The sequence below is a fragment of the Epinephelus lanceolatus genome, chromosome 6, assembly GCF_041903045.1.
Source record: "Epinephelus lanceolatus isolate andai-2023 chromosome 6, ASM4190304v1, whole genome shotgun sequence".
In the NCBI taxonomy this organism is placed as follows: domain Eukaryota; kingdom Metazoa; phylum Chordata; class Actinopteri; order Perciformes; family Serranidae; genus Epinephelus; species Epinephelus lanceolatus.
This window is the reverse complement of record NC_135739.1, coordinates 7995672-8008975: the sequence shown is the minus strand read 5'-3', so window position 1 is coordinate 8008975 and position 13304 is coordinate 7995672. Positions and strand designations below refer to the sequence as shown.

The window sequence follows — 13304 nt, the reverse complement described above, 5'->3', positions numbered from 1 at the left end:
CCACACAGTTTAATATATTTAGCATCATATTTGTGTTTGGCCATGTCGTCAAGCTAGTTTGCTCTCTCTGTCAAGCAGCTGTCCGTTAGTCACTCTACAGCAGGAAACAGCCTGTCATAATGAAAGCTCTGTGTTGGATATTTAAAATTTTTTACAAACTTGACACGTTTGTGAGTCATTTGTGGTCCATTCTGAATGGACCACAAATGACCCACCAGATGGGAACCACTGTCTTTTATCGTATGTTTTCAGTAGAAATCCCCTCAGTGCATATTAATGACAAAGCTCCTAGATTTCCTTCACTTTTATTTCCTTTGCATAATCTTTGCTTTACATAAGAGTTTCACATTATCTGCACATTCTTTCCGTACCTGAGATATTTGGCCAAATAAAACAATTCATGTGACTCTTTTCCCTACAGAGGCATTGCACATTTGGCAACTGCACTTACAAATGTGCAATCAGAAACACTTAGTAGCAAACAAACCAAAAGGAAGAGAAACACTTCTTTCAGGATGTGAAAGTCTGAACCGACCAGTCATTCTGAAACCCTGCAAGCTATGGAAACCACATGGTCTGGTCAGGTTCAACACACAGTATTCATTTCATATGTAACACAAGAGGCACAACACAGAAAACTTCAAAATAACCTTCAGGTTAGTGGTGAGTTTCTCTCCCACTGACAGGAAATTAAATAAAGCTTGTCAGTGAGGCTATTTGGGTTAGCAGTAATATAAAAGGCTTCACCTCAGTATACTTTGTTACCAAGAAGCACCATTATGCTCAGCCCACTCCCAGCTGTGGGACCTCAGGACTGAATACTGCTACACCATGAAGAACATGACAAAAAAATCAAACTAAGTCAATAAATATACTGCATGTGCTGGCATTCACTAAAACCCTGTGTATAAGTGCACTTTCACAGTTTTACAAATCAAATGTTGTTCACGTCTGCCTGGAAACAAAACACAAAAGTCAAAATACATTATTTAAGTGCAGTGTTAAACTCTTTGGGAAATCTCATGTACTGTTTATGAAACTATGTCGGAAAAAGTTAGGCCTCGGAGTGAAACGCCCACAGTGAAGTATGACTGGTAGAGGGCGGTTAGGCACGGGGTTATTGCAGCATTTTGTTTTATGTCATATCCATCTGTTTTTTTTTTGTGATATTCCACCACCCCGCCCCCTTTTTTTTTTTGTTAAAATACAGTTTCTGTTTGTGGACCTGTCACAGCATCCCAAATCCTTTGGCATATGTGATGGCCTTGAGGAGTCTTTCTCTCAGTTTCTCCTTGGAGGAGTATTCTGGGAGCAGCAGTGCATTGAAGCAGGTGTGAGACGTCGGTAGCCTGAAAGAGAGGATGAGAAGTAGGAGCATTAAAGAAGAGACAAATGTGAACTGAGACAAGCTTAATGTGAAGGTTTGAGCACCAACAGAACGTAACAACAAGAAGTAACTAACTGTGAGTGCTTTTTTCCCAGGTATGTCGAAGGACAAAATCCAGAAATCCAGAAATCATGCCCTGTTGGAATCTGTTCTCTCTAAAAACTGGGCCTGTTGTTCTTGATGTGATCATCTGTTGTGTCTAAAAATACCTTTAAAAAAACTGACTGTTCTGTACCTGTCTGTGTCTGAGCCATTCTTGGCGATGATCATTTTTAATTTGCCGAGCCCGCCAACTGGTGCTCTGTCTGTGCCAGTGGTAAACTGAAGAAACAACCTCTTCTGCTCCTCTCCGAACGAGTGTATCGTCTCCCAGAAATCTCTGTGTGCAGGAAATATAAGACAACATTTATGGAGGACAAAAAAAAAATGACATAAATAAATAAATGTACAAATAGATACAGGTATACATAAATAAATATATATAAATGAATGAATAAATAAATAAATACAGGAATAAATAAATAAATAAATAAGGAAATAAAGGAATAAATAAGTGTATAAATAAATAAAAAATAATGTATGAATAAATAAAAAAATAAAAACAGGAATAAATAAATAAATAAATAAATACATAGGGAATTAAATAAATGCATGTACAAATAATTAAATCAAGTAAAAGAATAAATATGGAAATAAATAAATATATTGATAAATACGTAAATAAAAAATACATAAAGAAAAAATGTATAAAAAATAAATATGGAAATAAATGAATAAATATTAGAATAAAAAATAAAGGCAATAAATAAAACATAAATAAATAAAAGGATAAATGAAAAAACAAATATTGAAATATATATGGTTATAAATAGATAAATGCATGAATAAATAAAAGGTGATCATTAAACAGGAAAAAAAAAGATAGGAAATAAATAAATAACATTTCTACATTTTTGTAAAAGTACAATAGTTCATTTCTGTATTTCTGTTAATGAGGTAGGAGGTCCTAACCTCTGCATTTATGTATTTTTTTATTCATTTATGTCGCATTTATTTAAAAATATATCTATTCTTTCTTTTATTTACATATTTAGTTATTTATTTGTTCCGGTATTTACTTATACATTTAAGTACGTATTATCTGATTGATACTTTTGTCCAATAATAAAATCAATGTCCACTTTTTAATACGATCTGCTGCTTAAACATGTTTTCTGGTGGACAAAATGTAAACAGGACGTACTTGATGATTTGGCTGTCTTTGCTGTAACCTCCATCGTATTCCGTCGTCTTTTCAAGTGCGTCAAAGTCAAGTTTCTGTGAAATACCAACAGATTCATCTGTAAGTCATAAAATACTGGCTACAATGAAGCAACAAAAATCTTTACAAGGCTTTGTTTCCTCACCCTGCTGCCACAGATAAGCAGCTCTACTTCCTCGGGTCTGAACAAATATTTCAGCGGGGACTCATTTGTGACCATTTGGAAACCTTTCTTAAAGGCTTTGAATTGTCTCTCCACGCTCTTGTTGAGTATGTAGTCAGCATACATGTCCACAAACTCCTGTGAATTATAGGTGTAAAGAGCAAAGTATTTGTTAAATGTAGGGCAGTCAAAGGAATATATGTCCTGTGTTGTGTGTATTTTAAGTGACTCTTCTTTTTACAAACCATCTCAACAGAGGAAAGACGACCTACGGAAAACACTGTCATAGGAAATGGCAGCTGCACTGTATCATTTTCAGTTCTTTCATATTCAACAAGTTCCTGTTTCTGCCCTTGAGAAATTCACAAATAAAATCAAAAGAAGAACAAGAAATATGTGAACTGATTCTAGGAATAATGCAGCTGGACATTAAGACACGTCAGAAACAGCCATGGTGTGAAAAACTTTTCATGAAATTTGGTGATGAAAAGTAGAATTATATTAAAAATAAATTCATTTCACCCTCCTTCCACGACCATAATATAAATGAGCATAAACATCCTTCAACAGAGCTCTGCTGTGGTTTAAACATGTGGACATTTCACCTGTCTATTTTCTTTAGTGATGGGGATCTGGTCTCCCTGCTCCTTTAGGTCGTATAAGATCGGGTTTCCAAAAAGGTCTGTGTGTGATATCTGGTAGGTGAGCGTCATGTCTTCCTCTACGTTGCCGGTGTATGCGAGCAGCTCCTTCAGACTCTGGTAGAGAACCTGTGAGAGGAAAAGAAGAAATGTCTGCTGTTAAAGAAATTGTTTGAGACTATTAGATATGCTTTCCTGTCAGGAGTTGAGGCCTTTAGTTGAGGTGATACACTCCACTCTCATGTCTGTCAGGTAAATATGAAGCTACAGCCACATTAGTTATCTTAACTGAGCATACAGAGTGGAAACACTTTGCCTGGCTCTTTCTGATAGTAATAAAATCCACCTACCGGCACTTCCAAAGCTCACTAACATGTTATATTTCATTTGTTTAAGCAGCTTCAAGATGTTTTTAACTGCTTGTGAAGCAGTTTCAGTTTAATACTGATGCCTCCATATGATGTGACCTACGTATGCAAACGAGAACATCAGCAAGAAAAACGCTCTATTTCTTCAAAGAACAGCAATGACAAAAGATCCAGCAACCAACAATCATGTCACGACAAGTGTACTTACAGAAATATTGAACTTTTCTTTTAAGTGCTTATGTGCTTTTATTATATGCAACAAAATTTAATCCTATAGCAAATAAATATTGAGCTTTATACTTGTGCTTTGTCTCCCCCAACTCTGAAAACCACAGCGTCATTTTCTTGAGTCTACCATACACATCTTCCTTAACAGAAGCTGTCTCCAAAACATATTTGGAAACACAGAAGTGATGGATTGTCTTTCACTGTATATATTAACTTTGGAGAAAGTTACTGTACTGGATGTGAGTCTGACAGGTCCAAGAAGGTCCCCTTCTTGCCCATGAGTTTCCTGTAGACAACCATCGGGAAATGTACGTCCAGGATGCAGTTGTTGTAGATGGCGAGCCCCAGGACGAGTCCAACGAGAGTGTACTGCGCTTCGTTCTCAAGGGAGGATGAGTTAAACCAGAAAAGCTTAGTGTCGTCGTCATAGCTGAACATTCCTTCAGAGAGCCAAACAAAGAGAGAGGAACATTTTATACACTAAGAAACAGACATTTTGTGAAGTATTTGCTTTCTTGATGAGAGTTGGATGAAAAAAATCGACGTGACTCTCATGTCTGTACAATAAATATGAAGCTACAGTCATTAGCTTAGTACAGAGGCCGGAAACAGGAGGAAACAGCGAGATCAGTACCTCTAAAGTTCACTAGTGTCTTGTTCTATAGTTGCCTTTACCATGGGGTTGCCTAGCAACAAGCTGAGACCAGGAAGCTGCTGCACCTGGCCAAAAAACAGACTTGCACATAACCCACCGTAAAACCACAACTTGACATTTTTACACTTTGGTGTTTGTACGAATTAAACCAGATATAACATGTTAATTATTGAGCTTTAGAGGTGCTGGTAGCCAGGTTTTTTTTTACCTTGTGACAGAGCTGGCTAGCTGTTTCCTTGTTTCCAGTCTCCATGTTGGCTGTAGCGTCATATTTACTGTACAGACATGAGAGTGGTATTGATCCTTTCTTTCTCTTGGCAAGAAAATAAGTGCATTTCCCAAATGTCGAGCTACTCTGTTGAGCTGATATAAAACAGGAATAAATGGGAAGCAGATGAAATTGATGAAGTGATTTTTATGTCTCACCTATGTCGGGATTGAAAATTTCCTCCAAGACCAACTGAAAGAACTCCTTTGAGACCCCTCCCTCGTCCACACCTTGCTCCCCCTCGAACTCAACGAACAGCTGCTTCTTCAGGTCGGACGGGTTCTCCATGGAGATCATCTCCAACTGCAACTCAGAAATAATTTCTGTTCACACTAACAAGCCTGAAAACACATATCACATCAAAACCTATATGACTGGACCATGTTGGAATTTAATTTGAAAGGACAGACACAGGAAGTGTCCACGCTCAGCAGTCAGACAGGAGTCAGGTTAATTTCCAGGGCTGGTACCTGCGGTTATTCCACAGGCTAGTTAATAACATGTCGGGCAGGAAATCCAAAGTGTGGGATCATTTTGAGAAGGTGAAGGGCGAACCCAAGGTGATATGTAAACTCATCTTCATTGGTCGACTACAAACATGACGTATCATCTGAAACATGGAAGTAGCTACATGCCCATTAGCCCACAGCGTCATTAACAGGCGGCTCACTCAGTGTGTGACGTGCACTTGTAGATGAAATATAGGCCTATTTTAATGAAGGTTCATTAATACATGTAAGTGTGGCTGTAGCCTCAATTTGACATCATACAATAGTAGCAGATCATGCTGTGACTCACTCTGACAAGGGCGTCGTCGATGATGTGATCTCTCCGTACTTTGAGCTTGAGGTACGGGTTGGGCTGCTGGCCCTGGACCATGCTGTAGAGGGCCGTGAGACGTCTCTCGCTGTACATCCTGATCCTGTTGTCGTAGTACAGTCCCTGGTTCTTGGTGATGACACTGAGGATGAAGGGGCAGGTCTGGAAAGAAAACTTGGTTTCGGCGTTGACCTTGAAGAAGGTAAAATCCTTGTCCATCTCCACCACCTCGTTCAGTGACTCGTTAATAAAATCCTCAAATGGGATGAGGGGTTTAATGCTGTCCACAGGCCTGACGCCCAGTTCTTTCTCCAGAGGATCGACCCGAGGACCCTTTTTATACAGCCGCTCCTCACCTAGCAGCTCATGCAGGGTGGGCTCATCAGAATCTGAGTCTTCGTCATCCTCCTCATTGTGATCCACATTCACATCCCCACCCAGGATACTTGCATAGAAGGCAACTTTTAAACACTGCGTTGCAGCCACCACAGTCTCGTCATCATTTACCAGGTTGTCGCTGTCGTATTCATTGCTGACAACTGTGAAAGTGATGAGCTGTTGGAAGGTCTCCATCATGCGGCGGATGTGTTGGAGACCGTACATGGACCAGAGCTTCACTAGCCTGGCGAGCGCCGTCACAGGCAGTTTACTCATCGCTTTGCAGAACTGTGGCAAAGCCACTTCCAGGTACTCTGGGCTGTGAAGGTTACTGTTCTCCAGCACGATGAGGAAGATGTTCAGGTAATCTGGATTTGTTTCGTACACGTCAAGGTATTCCAGGTCAAGTTCCATGTTTGGAGTGAGGTAAACCAGTGCGTTTACAAGAGCTGCCTCTACCTGGTCGAGTCCTAGAAGTTTGTCGTAGACTCTGCGCACTGCCTCCATGTCCACTGAGACCTCACAAGGGTCAAAGCTTTCATTAACACCCTCGTCTGGTAAAGCAGCTGCAGCTCCCATTTCTTCTGAGGGTTTATCACTTGACTTCTCACTCTTGTCTGCACCTCTTGCTTCTAAAGAGTCAAGGTTTTCAGCAGCTTTGGGTTCATCCTTCCTGAAACTCTTAATCAAGGCATCTGCATTGGAGAAAATCCTGCCGATGATGCGGATGAGAGCAGAGTAGTCCCCTTTCTCCTCGCAGAAACTCAGGATCATACATACTGTGTTCTCTGTGAGGTAATTAACATCTGGACCAAAACAGTAAAAGGAAAATTGAATTGACAGAGTGAACTGATTCAAAGCCAGTGTCCATAAGAATGAGTCAGTTTTACAGTACCTGAGAAGTCCTCCTTGGCGGGACAGAGGTCCATATCGCTCATCCTACTGTCCAGATGAGTGTCTTTGTGTTGGGAGTCAGAGTCTCTCTTGGAGGGGTGAGGATTACAGAGTTTGGCATTAATCTTAAACAGCTCAAGTGCTTTGGCAGCTGCTGTATTGTTATCCAAAGGTTGAAAATCACTACATGATGCGCAAAACTCATTCGTGCAGTCGCCATTTCCACAGCCGTCAGTTAACTGCCGAAAGTAGCGCTCAATTAGATGCTTTGCAGTCGCTCTGTTCCTGCGTAAGATATTTAAACAGGAAGTCAGACTGATGATTCAAAGTCATCTATGGTTAGAAGAAAAGCATGAACATATTCTTGCAATGCAAATAATACAACACATTGAATGGATTGCATTCAGTGAAATCCAAGAAGAACATGTTCTTGTTAGGGATGCCCAGATCGACTGTCTAATCTTCATCGGTTAATATTCAGTAAATAAATGCGATGACCAAATCAGCTACTATGACTCAGATTTCACATGTGTGTTTTATTGAAGGAAAAATGTGAAAAATTTATTGTGATATAGCGGCATCTAGTGGTGACGTTTGCAGACTGCACCAACTGAAACTTCTCCTGGTTAGAATTCCTTCAGTGTTCATTGATCAGATTTTTACAGGGAGCTGAATTATCAGAAGTCTCTTCTTCCCAAAACAAACGGACCAGGTGATTAAAACTGATCAACCAACTGAATAAAGCCGTTTCACATAAAAAAAAACGTGTTTCAAAAGGGCTTCTAAATATGGGGGCCAACGCGAAAATGTGAATGGCCCTATCTATGGAGGCAGTGTTTGGCTTTACAATCTTACGGTAAGCGAACACTGATGTCCCAGGTAAAGTCGGTGGTTGTTGGACCCATCCACCACCCCTCCCAACCGCCCAACTCAGACTTCCGCTGCTTTAAATTTCATTTGTGTCCCGCCTTGTTTCCCCCTGATACTGCTGGGTGCCATCAAACAATAATGGCAACTAGCTGCATATCATGCCGACGTGAAAGGACAGCTTTTTTTCGTAGGTGTCTGAAGCTGGAAGTCAATGACCAAGCGCCAGTTTTCAACAACTTCGAAGTGAGATCGGGTTGTAAAAAATCAATCCAGTAGGACACACCCACACACTGACTGCGTGTGCACGGCGCAACAAGAGGGGGAAAGAGATCACATTACGTATTTCAGATCGTCTTTTAAATGTACTGTAGGCTACCAATAAGACTGAATTCATTCTGCAGAGTTTAGTCAGTTTCGCTGCCACCTGGTGGACATCCCATTACACTACAAAGCAATCAAACCGACCTATGATACTATTAAACCTGCTGCTATAACAAAACAAAATCACGATTGGTAGCGGCTGTGTATCGGTCGATAGGGCTCATAGATGATGGGAAATTATCGGTATTATCGGAAAATATCGGTGGCAAAAAACATGATCGGGGCATCCCTATTTGACAGACTACGATATAATTACACAAAGACTTGATCACAGGTATAAAAACATCAAAAGGTGCAACTCTTCAGATATCTATATTAGTTAAACTAGCTTTAACTTGCACGTATATTAGTTTAGCTACTAGTTTAACTAGTTGAGTGCAAGTCCAAAACAAATGACTTACATTCGGCTGGATTCAGGTGCACTCCTGCAGACCCGATGGACAGTCCTCTGAAAGACAAGTTGAGCAATAATGTCAAATTTGAACGCACTGTGAATGAACAGAGTATAACAACAGAAGGCTGCAACATTTTAGTCAGCCTAGGAAACTTTTAGACCAATTTATGGCCCTAACATCAGAACTGGAAAACAGGCATGTATCTGGTATACCCTGACAAACAGCTGATTTTCAGGGGAAGATACTGAGATCACAATTTGGGAATTTTAACCCTAACAGTGCTCTATGATTTCAAAGTCTGCAATATGTTAGATTATTGGATTTCACAGACTTCACATGTTCCACCACACAGGAACAGGATGATAATATCTCCAAATCAAGAATGGGCATTTTTGGGTGCCCCTATGGGAGATAAAACATGGTGGAATACATTATAAAGTTTTCCTTTAAATCAAGCACAACATAATGCAGTGCCATATAAGCTGCCCAACATGCTGGGGCCCTTTTTTTTCCCCGGCCCCTGCCCCTCGGACAGCCTGAGTCCGCCACTGGTTCCTAATATGAACAACATGTGCTTTTTCTTCAGACACACTAACACTGTGTGTGTGTGTGTGTGTGTGTGTGTGTGTGTCTGCACAACTACACTGAGAGCTCCATTTACATGTATCAGTTTACGCATAAAGCCAGCGTGTATAATAAATGAGAGCTTACAGGTCAAAAGAGTGAGAGTGCAGGCTGGACGCAGCTTTCTCTCTCGTTCTCTTCAGCACGTCAGCGAGTACTGAACATGTGCGTTTTGATATTTACACTCTTTTGGAACAGCTGTCTGGATGAAATGTCTCCAAAAGCTCTGGACATGCGACTCTGTGTCCTTTTGATTTATGACGAACGGTCAGATATTTGATTACATGTGTATCAGGCTACATGATCTAATTTATAGTTATTTTGGGCTATTATTTGTAATTCGGGGAGCTGGAGCCGTTCAGCCTGTGCCAGGTTCTTCCAAAAGCTTAAATAACTGTTTGTTTAAATGGTCTTCATTACATTAATATTATCATTGAGAGTGTGGCCGTGTTTTCACAATTTTTTAACATTTGCCACACTGGTAATATATTATGTAACCTATGGCTATTTTTCTGAGTCCAGACGTACAGTGACATTTTGCAGAAAAGCAGCATATTAGTGCAGAAAATGTACTAAAATCCTACTACAATACTCCAATCCTAGAAACGCTCCTGTGTACACCCGACCTGTTGACCTGCTGCGACTGGATTTGCTTCTTGGCAAAGATGTGTGAGGACATCAAACCTCAAAAGGCTGAAAACAGGCAATAAATATTAATCATATTTGTTCATTATCTGGCCCTTGGCCATCAGTCCTTTGGAAAAGCGTCCCCTGGCAAACTGAATGTTCCTGGGCTAAACGTAACATTCAGGTTGGTGCTTTGTACTTGTAATTGACGGATTATTAAATCAACAGCACTATGGGACTGTTCTTTATTTATCAGAGGACTGGGGCGGCTGGCATGTGACTGCATGTGACTTCATTTTTTTTTTTTTTTTTTTTTTTTACTTATACAACAGATATTTTTTCTTGAGCCTCCTGAGTGACATGCGGAAAATGTCTGACCCTCCTTTCACCATGAATTAGTTGTTAGATTTTTAAAACTTACCCTTTGATGTTTGAAAGTTTAAAGTCAAAACTTAAAAACTCTGGAGTTGAAAAAGGCTCTGCTGGTTAGTTAGTGCTGATGATTGCCTTCCATGTATTTATCGTATTTGTCATACTGATTTTATCTCACACTGACGGATTTTTATGTATTGTTTTGTTATTGTATTTATGTATTTGTTGTTTGAGGTTGTTGTTTTTGGTCTACCTGCCCAGGGACGACAGATGTAAATTAGCTGTTAGCTAACTCTGGTGCAATTACTTTTAATTGTGCGCTGTCCCTGTAAAAATAAACAATAAATAAAACAAATGAATATCATAACAGCCTGTCACAGATTACAGTGTGATGATTAGAGGAGAAATGGCAGAGCATAAAGTTCCAGGTGAGAAAAAAAACATCATTTAGGATTTTACTAAAAGAAGGAAATCACCTGTTGATTTATATATATATATATATATATATATATAGACCAGGGAACATTTTTTTGTATTTGGGAGTTGTTTAAATGTGTAATTTGTGATAGATTTTATTTTGTTGAACTATTAATATTGTAACAGAATCTGAATCTCACTGAGTTACTGTTGTAGTTCACAAAGTTTTCATCGAATATTTGAAGGCAAACTGTAAAACGTTATCACTTATTTTGTTGCAATTGTATGTTCTTAAATTAAAGTGTGCCGTCAAGAATATCATTATCGCAGAAAGACCCTAAAATACAACAGCATTATTTTAGGGTCATATCGCCCATCCTGCCCCTCCACTAAGCCAAAATAAAAAAACCACCTCAGTGCTTTAAAGGGCCACTGTGTAAAATGGGTTGAAAACCGTTGAAAACGGTGACATGAGTGGTCAAATTCTAGATTGCAGGGCTCACTCGCTCACCCCTCCCATCGGGTAAATGACGGTGGCCTCGTAGGGACAAAAAGCCTTGCGCAGACATGAATTTTTCAGGAGTAGGTCTATCTAGCGACGAGGTGAATGTTTATTTAGAAATCTAAACCATGTTACGATATTGTAATGAATCCCTCACGAGCAGGAGACCAGAGGAGCATTCGGGAAAAAGGCCCGTTTATTTGAGCACTCCAAAAACTCTGGTAACACTCCAGGGGGTAAAAGACTCCGTCCCAAACTCTGACTCTTCTGGCGTGACACACACACTCCATACACACATACTCGTTTACAGTACCAAACGGGGACCCCCTCCCCTCTCTGCTCCGCCAATCTCCAGCCCGCACACTGACTGACAGCGTAGCCTGTAAACAGAGCTCAGCTGTTTATTTAGCCTAGCGATATCTCCGGACTATAGTAGCTGCAATGGACGACTTTGAACACGATTTTGAAGAGTTTCTTGTAGCAGACACAGACCCAGAACCATACCTGTTTGAGCCGGAGCATACAGATGAGGAACTTAGACGCTGAGCGGGTGAGACGAGAGGCTGAATCCTCCGCTCACATTTTGCTGCACAGAATGTGATTCGGTGCTACCATCGTTGGGGAGAGATATCACCAGGAGGAAAAGCGCCGCAGAGAGTGCATCACAAGGAGTGAAGCTGCGTCTTCTTTTCCTCGCAGATGACGGTTCGGGTTCATTCTCTCCTGTTGCGTGGTAAATGTGGTTCATTCCCAAACTTTATAACTAACAAAACTTTTCACTACTCTCTATCGACGAACTACTAACACTCTCTGCTGTTTCCTCCTCCTCCTTCCTTCCTCCCGCTGTCTTCGTTGGTTCATTTATACACGTGAAACGCGTTCTCTGGCTGGCTGGATTGTCCGCTTGGTCTGCCTTACATACATGGCTGCGCAAGATGGCGACCTCTCTAAAGCAAGGCCCTTGCTCTCTCTCTCTCTATATAAATATATATATATATATATATGTAAAAGCATATTTATAAGGCTACGAAAACCAAACGAATTTTATTTTATAGCGATTGTACACTTATATAAACATATTGATGGGTAGAATATTCAGATTCAGATTTGATAATCAACCAGGCCAAATATTACACACTGGCCCTTTAAAATGATCTGACACCCCTCCCCCTCACAAGTAACGGTCATTCCCTAAATAGTTCCGTCATTCTTCATGACACCTCCCGGACACCGTAGCTACCATTCGAAACACTGATATGCTAATAAATAACAGTAAATAACTGTGTTATTTATATTTCGCCTGGTTAAAGGACATGTAACGTAAGTCCACATTTCACCAACAACGTGATATGACACAAACTTGACAGCTGACCCTCGCTAACTGTCACACAGTTCTGTTTTTACAGGTTACAGTAACTTCTGCTGCTAACTGCTTTAAGCTAGCTTATTAAACAAAGCTACGGAAGTGAACACAGCATAAATCAACGTTAGCTTCAGTGTCATTTGACGGCCAGCTTCATGTACTCACCTGTGATATGATCAGGAGTAATGTTCCTGTGTGTGTCTCTGTCAGTGACAGTGCAAAAAAAAAAACCGTGCTGTCAGTGTGAGAGCTGCAGTTTGAGCCACATTCAGTCCGCTGCTGTCTGCGCCGCTGCGAGTCAACCTGCTGAGATTTAACCACACGGAGCCTGAAGAAGACTCACTGTGACAGCGTGAGGAAGAGTTAGCTTGGTACTTTAGTTAATAAATCAGAGCAGAAAATCCTTCTCTACCATCTTGTACACAACAGCGTGACGTATCCCGGCATGCAGCGCGGGGCTGTCAGACATCACGCCCCCCTCCCTCCTCTACAGACACCCGCAGAAATACACCCTGAATAAACAATGCGGAAATACACCCAAAATAAACAATATCACTCTAAAATATAATTTAACCTAATATCTAAACTGAGTATTTTACTACTTACTGTTAAAACTGGACGGTATGTCAGTGTAGAAAAAAAATTGTTGAATGTGCTAACCCAGAAAACTTTGTTTCAGTTTGTCCTTTTT

The 13304-nt window shown here is 40.4% G+C and overlaps 1 protein-coding gene across 2 annotated transcripts; it reads right to left on the bottom strand.

Moving 5' to 3' along the window:
• Positions 1-289: 289 nt before the first annotated feature.
• ube3a (ubiquitin protein ligase E3A) lies at positions 290-13089 on the bottom strand. Of its 2 annotated transcripts, none has more exons than XM_033622389.2 (11): positions 12779-13089; positions 8715-8761; positions 7064-7347; positions 5770-6974; positions 5130-5274; positions 4283-4488; positions 3417-3581; positions 2794-2949; positions 2631-2704; positions 1623-1766; positions 290-1349 (listed from the first exon to the last, which is right to left on the bottom strand). In XM_033622389.2, coding segments are annotated over exons 2-11 (2502 nt in total). In that variant the 5' UTR covers positions 8717-8761; positions 12779-13089; the 3' UTR covers positions 290-1228. The 2 variants fall into 2 exon arrangements, with proteins under 2 accessions (XP_033478280.1, XP_033478281.1); XM_033622390.2 differs by having other exon boundaries at positions 7064-7151.
• Between the last annotated feature and the right edge of the window lie 215 nt (positions 13090-13304).